Source organism: Eptatretus burgeri, chromosome 16 (assembly GCF_056783735.1).
Source record: "Eptatretus burgeri isolate ZD-2024b chromosome 16, Ebu_testis_v1, whole genome shotgun sequence".
NCBI classification, from domain to species: Eukaryota; Metazoa; Chordata; class Myxini; order Myxiniformes; family Myxinidae; genus Eptatretus; species Eptatretus burgeri.
The window spans coordinates 7,341,851-7,349,350 of record NC_140976.1 but is presented as its reverse complement, the minus strand read 5'-3'; the positions used below and the strand labels follow the sequence as shown (position 1 = coordinate 7,349,350).

Genomic DNA, 7,500 nt, shown 5'->3' with positions numbered 1-7,500 from the left:
GTGTGTGTATTTATACAAGTGTGTGTGTGTGTGTGTATGTGTATTTATACAAGTGTGTGTTTATACGTGTGTGTGTGTGTGTGTGTTTATACGTGTGTGTATGTGTATTTATACAAGCGTGTGTGTTTATACGCGTGTGCGTGTGTGTATGTGTATTTATGCAAGCTTGTGTGTGTATGTATATTTATACAAGTGTGTGTTTATACATGTGTGTGTGTGTTTATACGTGTGTGTGTGTGTATGTGTATTTATACAAGTGTGTGTGTTTATACGTGTGTGTGTGTGTATGTGTATTTATACAAGTGTGTGTGTGTGTGTGTTTATACGTGTGTGTGTATGTGTATTTATACAAGTGTGTGTGTGTGTGTATGTGTATTTATACAAGTGTGTGTGTGTGTATGTGTATTTATACAAGTGTGTGTGTATGTGTATTTATACAAGTGTGTGTGTGTGTGTGTGTGTTTATACGTGTGTGTGTATTTATACAAGTGTGTGTGTTTATACGTGTGTGTGTATTTATACAAGTGTGTGTGTGTGTATGTGTATTTATACAAGTGTGTGTGTGTGTGTGTGTGTTTATACGTGTGTGTGTGTGTGTGTTTATACGTGTGTGTGTGTGTGTGTGTTTATACGTGTGTGTGTGTGTGTGTTTATACGTGTGTGTGTGTGTGTGTGTGTGTATTTATACAAGTGTGTGTGTTTATACGTTTGTGTGTGTATTGTTATGTTTGGCTTCCTTCTTGGGACGACGGTGCAGTGATTGGTGTTTTTATTTTGATTATCACCCGTTTCGAACGGAGTGCTTGAGTGCTTAAGCCACTTGGCGAGCGCTCCACACGAACCTCGGTAAATGAACACAGCCCGGTTATGGCGAGCTCTGCTGTGTTGCGATATGAACCAAAATTTCCAGGCAAGATAATTATACAAATCAGCATTTAAGGGGGAAGGGGGGAGGGGGACTTTCCCCGAGATTTTATCGCCATTCGTCGAAACACACACGATTCCTGGAGTCGCAGCCATTCTCCACTAATTATTCGAGGCCTATCTGGTTTCTGTGTGGTGTTCGAGTTCACCGGGTCATGTCATCTCCCGCCCGGTTGCATGACACTGTCATGACGGGCTCCAAATCACCCATGACGTCATACGCGGGATCGTTTTACCTCTCCCGAGTGCACGATTCGTCCACAGGAAGGTGGAGCGGCCAGATTAACGGGAAACTGGTTGACGACGTGTAATTAATTGTTCTCGAATCGACCACGCGGTCCGCCAGAAGCTCGTCCGTGCGGCGTGATGGGGTACTCCTGGGTGCTGCACCACCACCGTGCAACGTCACGGTTAGCAAATGGCGTTTGAACTTCCTGCCTCGAAGTTGAACGAACAATGTCTGATCCAGGGAGAAACAAATGCATCATCAATGCTGGAAGGAAATGCAGGTTTCGTAATAAATGTAATGTTCATGTTTATGAATGCTGAATAAATGAGGAAGGGGCTCGCCAATTTGATTTATGTGTGTGACGTCATGAGGCCGGGGGTAATGCGCGTGACGTCATGCGTTTCGTTGGCCAATTGGAGCAGCGCGTGAGTCGAGCAGCGCCGAGTGGTGCTCAGAGAAAAAGAGTTGAAGGTGAGGGGAACAGAGAGAGGGGGAGGGATGGGAAGAGGAAGAGGAAGAAAGAGGTCTCGGGTAAAACGGTAAAACGAGGTAAACAGAAATAAACGATGAGTAAAAGACGAGAAGTAAAAAAGGAAAAATAAGGGATTTGGTGAAAGGATCATTTGCCTTGCATTGTGAAGGGATGAAACGTTCATTGGTTTCGTGAGTGAAAAATGGGAAAAGGAAGTAATTAATTGGGGGCTCGGGCTCGGGGGTTGAAGTGTGTCGGGTCTGGAGGAACATTAGTGGGAGAGGACGGGAAGGGCAACGGTGTGTGAAACGAAAACGAGGTGTGTGTCTCTATCTTGGGTTGGTGTGTGTGTGTGTGTGTGTGTGTGTGTGTGTGTGTGTGTGTGTGTGTGTGTGTGTGTGTGTGTGTGTGTGTGTGTGTATCTTGGGTTGGTGTGTGTGTGTGTGTGTGTGTGTGTGTGTGTGTATCTTGGGTTGGTATGTGTGTGTAAGGCTGGTATGTGTGTATGGCTGGTGTGTGTGTGTATCTTGGGTTGGTATGTGTGTAAGGCTGGTATGTGTGTGTAAGGTTGGTGTGTGTGTGTAAGGCTGGTGTGTGTGTAAGGTTCGTATGTGTGTATGGCTGGTTTGTGTGTGTGTGTATCTTTGGTTGGTATGTGTGTAAGGCTGGTGTATGTGTGTGTGTAAGGCTGGTGTGTGTCTGTAAGGCTGGTGTGTGTGTGTATCTTGGGTTGGTATGTGTGTAAGGTTGGTGTGTATCTTGGGTTGGTGTGTATCTTGGGTTGGTGTGTGTGTGTGTGTGTGTGTGTGTGTGTGTGTGTGTGTGTGTGTGTATCTTGGGTTGGTATGTGTGTGTGTGTAAGGCTGGTGTGTCTATCTTGGGTTGGTATGTGTGTGTAAGGTTGGTGTGTGTGTGTGTGTGTGTATCTTGGGTTGGTATGTGTGTGTGTGTAAGGTTGGTGTGTGTATCTTGGGTTGGTATGTGTGTATCTTGGGTTGGTATGTGTGTGCAAGGTTGGTGTGTGTGTGTGTGTGTGTGTGTGTGTGTGTGTGTATCTTGGGTTGATATGTGTGTGTGTGTGTGTGTGTGTGTGTGTGTGTGTGTGTGTGTGTGTGTGTGTGTGTGTGTGTGTGTGTATGTGTGTATAAGGTTGGTGCGTGTGTGTATCTGGGGTTGGTATGTGTGTGTAAGGCTGGTGTGTGTGTGTGTAAGGTTCGTATGTGTGTGTGTGTATCTTTGGTTGGTATGTGTGTGTATGGCTGGTGTATGTGTGTAAGGCTGGTGTGTCTGTAAGGTTGGTGTGTGTAAGGCTGGTGTGTGTGTGTATCTTGGGTTGGTATGTGTGTGTAAGGTTGGTGTGTCTAAGACTGGTGTGTTTGTGTGTATCTTGGGTTGGTATGTGTGTGTAAGGCTGGTGTGTATCTTGGGTTGGTGTGTGTGTGTGTGTATCTTGGGTTGGTGTGTGTGTGTGTGTGTGTGTGTGTGTGTGTGTGTGTGTGTGTGTGTGTGTGTGTGTGTGTGTGTGTGTGTGTGTGTATCTTGGGTTGATATGTGTGTGTGTAAGGGTGGTGTGTGTGTATCTTGGGTTGGTATGTGTGTGTGTGTGTAAGGCTGGTGTGTATCTTGGGTTGGTGTGTGTGTGTGTATCTTGGGTTGGTGTGTGTAAGGCTGGTGTGTGTGTATCTTGGGTTGGTGTGTGTGTGTGTGTGTGTGTGTGTGTAAGGCTGGTGTGTGTGTATCTTGGGTTGGTATGTGTGTGTGTGTGTAAGGTTGGTGTGTGTAAGGCTGGTGTGTGTGTATCTTGGGTTGGTATGTGTGTGTGTGTAAGGTTGGTGTGTGTAAGGCTGGTTTGTGTGTGTATCTTTGGTTGGTGTGTGTAAGGCTGGTGTGTGTGTGTGTATCTTGGGTTGGTATGTGTGTGTATGGCTGGTGTGTGTGTGTGTGTATCTTGGGTTGGTATGTGTGTGTAAGGCTGGTATGTGTGTGTAAGGTTGGTGTGTGTGTGTATCTGGGGTTGGTATGTGTGTGTAAGGTTGGTATGTGTGTGTAAGGCTGGTGTGTGTGTAAGGTTCGTATGTGTGTATGGCTGGTTTGTGTGTGTGTGTGTGTGTAAGGCTGGTGTATGTGTGTGTAAGGCTGGTGTGTGTCTGTAAGGCTGGTGTGTGTGTATGTAAGGTTGGTGTGTATCTTGGGTTGGTGTGTGTGTGTGTGTGTGTGTGTGTGTATCTTGGGTTGGTGTGTGTGTGTGTGTGTGTGTGTGTGTGTGTGTGTGTGTGTGTGTGTGTGTGTGTGTATCTTGGGTTGGTGTGTGTGTGTGTATCTTGGGTTGGTATGTGTGTGTGTGTGGTGTGTGTGTGTGTATCTTGGGTTGGTATGTGTGTAAGACTGGTGTGTATCTTGGGTTGGTGTGTGTGTGTGTGTGTGTGTGTGTGTGTGTGTGTGTGTGTGTGTGTGTGTGTATCTTGGGTTGGTGTGTGTGTGTGTGTGTGTGTGTGTGTGTGTGTGTGTGTGTGTGTGTAAGGCTGGGGTGTGTATCTTGGGTTGGTATGTGGTGTGTGTGGGTGTGTGTGTGTGTTTGTGTAAGGTTGGTGTGTGTGTGTGTGTGTGTGTGTGTGTGTAAGGTTGGTTTGTGTTGGTGTGTGTGTGTGTCTGTCATGTTGGTGTGTGTGTCTAAGGTTGGTGTGTGTGCTTGTGTTTGCAGAGATGGGAACACAAACCGATGAACCACTGTACGCGAGAGTCATGCGACGACCGAGGACTTGCAGTGCACTGGAAACCCTGCTCGCAATGGGCTTTCCTCGCTCTCGAGCGTGAGATACAGATGCTGCCTTTGTCATCGTCTATCCCTCTTTTTAACCTCCGCCATCTTTGAAGATGGATGGAGGTTACTGTTTTCACCCCTTTCTGTTTGTTTGTTTGTTTGTTTGTGAACAGTATTACAGAAAAACTCCTCGACGGATTTCGCCGAAAATTGGTGGGGGGGGGGGTTAGGTATGGTCCAAGGATCATGCCATTAGATTTTGGACTTGGTCCCCCCCCCCCCAAAAAAAAATTGTTGGAGAATTTTTTTTTTTTGCATTTCTACATGTTTTAAGTGATTTCCAACCCCCCCAAAAATTGTTACCCCCCCCCAAATAGAGAAATTTTTTTTTTGCATTTCTACATGTTTTAAGTGATTTCCAACCCCACCCCCAAAAATTGTTACCCCCCCCAAAAAAAAAATAGAGAAATTTTTTTCCATTTCTCCATGTTTTAAGCGATTTCCAACCCCCCGCAAAAAATTGTTACCCCCCAAAAAAATTGTTAACCCCCCCCCCCACAAAAAGAGAATTTTTTTTTGCATTTCTACATGTTTTAAGTGATTTCCAACCCCCCCCCCCCAAAAAAAAAAATGTTGGAGAAAAGAACTATAACTGTCAGCACTGTTGACATCATATTTAATGAATAAGATATAAGGTTCACTTGAGTGACCCAGCAGTATTGGCGGCGGAGGTTTTGCACTCTCCCGAGTGCTCCCCCTCTCGTTGTTCTTGTTTTTCCTTCCGTTTAATTGTCATTCACGCAATTTTTCAATTGAACAAGACTGACTTCTTTTATCTGCACATAATGAATTAATTATTCATTCATTGAGCACCTGTGTGTGTATAAAGTTTGGATGAGTCAGTTTCCATGAGCTGAGATGCTTCCCTCATGAGCCAATGGTGGATAGTTGTTTTCTGCTGGAATGTTTTGACTGTTTGTGTGGAATGATCCCGTGTTCTGTTGATCCCACTCTTTCAGGTTAAAAGCCTTGGTATCCACAGCTGAGAAGGGGGTGGAAGAGGCATGCGAATGGTACGTGTCCAATAGTCTCCAATCCCATCATCATTTGACACCATCTTGTGTACGTTTGTAATTATTATGATTATCACAGTTACAAAAGCATACACATCTCTTTCATTCTTTGGTTGTTTTTTTTTTGAAGAATGGATACAAGTTGGCAAAAAATAACATTTTCTTCATCTTCTCACCTCTCCCAACCTGCATTTGTTCTAGGCTATTCTCACACTTGTCCGACCCCTCTTTGGATGCCCCTCTGCCTCGGGAATTTGTCCTTTATCTGTGTCCGTCCGGACCTTTGGAGGAGAACCTGATGGATTTCTGGAGATCCTGTCCTTCAAATCCCGCTCTTGCAATTCCTCCTCACATCACACTCTGTCAGTTCTTTCCTGTACGTCACTCCAGGCAACCCTAACCCCAAGCATTGCTGCAAGCTTGTTTAAGTCTCGTGATCCTTCTGCCTCTAAGAACTCGTTTCACTTCTTCCATAAGTCATGTACAACTCGTTCATCATTGCCTTGTACAGTGCAAGCCCACTCTCATCCACTCAACCAAGTGGACTGTCTGCCTAAATAATTATTCGTATCTCTCCCATTTTCTTCACTCCAGTGCCCAGATGAGGCAGTCAGTCCTTTACTGTCCAGCTTAGGCACCCTGGCAGAGCGTCTGCAACCGAGCTTCCCCCAGGCACTTTCCCTTCGCCTCGTGACTGCGGCCGCATTCCTCGGCCTGTTCGTGCGGGATGACCAGGCGGATGTCCTCCGATCCCTCGCGGGAGAGTTCACCACGACGGCCACTGGAATTGCAGGTTTTTGTCCACTTGTGCATCGTTATCTTTTTATCGCCGTTTCTCAATTTCCTGGTTACTTATCATCGATTCTCTTTAGACGTGCAGGTAGAACCGCACAGGAAACAACTGCACCTCACTCTGGCGTACCAGTTGCAGAGTACGGAGAGAGCTCAGGCGGAACGTTTGGCTCGATGTCTCGACCCATCTCTGCCGGCTGCATGGCACCTACGGTTGTACTCGCGTGACCTCAGATACGCCGGGCAGGAGGTCAGGCTCCTGGGGTACATCCGAGCAGGAACACCCCAACGCAAGCACAAAACACCTACTAAAGAACATCCAGCAACCAGACATAAACACCCGGTTGTGAGCACTTGGCATAGACCCGTGAGCACCATACCCAGCCTTTTGTCCGTCTCTTGCAGACCCAACGGGTACTCTATTCTTACTACCCACAAAACGATGACGAGTTAGAACTCATACCCGGAGACTTCATCTTCATCTCACCTGGAAACTCCACCGAGGTGCGATCGCAACTCTTCCACCAGATTTGCACTGATATTATAAAAGGCTTTTGGGCTCAGGTCCAAGATCAATGCTTCATGAGGTCTTTTTATTATGTCTTTATTTTCTTATTTTCACTGCCCTCAAAGATGCATTAATGCTCGATAAAGTGGAATCTATATATACAGTGGGGAGAACAAGTATTTGATACACTGCCAATTTTGCAGGTTTTCCCACTTACAAAGCACGTAGAGGTCTGTAATTTTTATCATAGGTACACTTCAACTGTGAAAGATGGAATCTAAAACAAAGATCCTGAAAATCACATTGTATGATTTTTTAAATAATTAATTTGCATTTTATTGCATGAAATAAGTATTTGATCACCTACCAACCAGTAAGAATTCCGGCTCTCACAGACCTGTTAGTTTTGTCTTTAAGAAGCCCTCCCATTCTCCACTCATTACCTGTATTAACTGCACCTGTTTGAACTCGTCTGCATAAAAGACAGCTGTCCACACTCAATCAATCAGACTCCAACCTCTCCACAATGGGCAAGACCAGAGAGCTGTCTCAGGACATCAGGGACAAAATTGTAGACTTGCACAAGGCTGGGATGGGCTGCAGGACAATCGGCAAGCAGCTTTGTGAGAAGAAAACAACTGTTGGCGCAATTATTAGAAAATGGAAGAAGTTCAAGATAAGTCAATCTCCTTCGGTCTGGGGCTCCATGCAAGATCTCACCTCGTGGAGCCTCATTGATCA

At 45.7% G+C, this 7,500-nt stretch overlaps 1 protein-coding gene across 8 annotated transcripts in view; it reads left to right on the top strand.

Moving 5' to 3' along the window:
* The first annotated feature begins 1,522 nt into the window (after window positions 1–1,522).
* Window positions 1,523–7,500, top strand: part of UBASH3B (ubiquitin associated and SH3 domain containing B) — a 47,808-nt gene continuing 41,830 nt past the window's right edge. For 4 of the 8 annotated variants that reach the window (XM_085859860.1, XM_085859856.1, XM_085859859.1 and 1 more), the window contains exons 1-7: window positions 1,523–1,624; window positions 4,327–4,435; window positions 5,406–5,459; window positions 5,661–5,835; window positions 6,054–6,252; window positions 6,332–6,501; window positions 6,657–6,755. In XM_085859860.1, the coding sequence (XP_085715986.1) occupies window positions 1,549–1,624; window positions 4,327–4,435; window positions 5,406–5,459; window positions 5,661–5,835; window positions 6,054–6,252; window positions 6,332–6,501; window positions 6,657–6,755 (882 nt within the window). In that variant the 5' untranslated portion in view covers window positions 1,523–1,548. The other 4 variants (XM_085859862.1, XM_085859858.1, XM_085859857.1 and 1 more) reach the window with 4 other exon arrangements.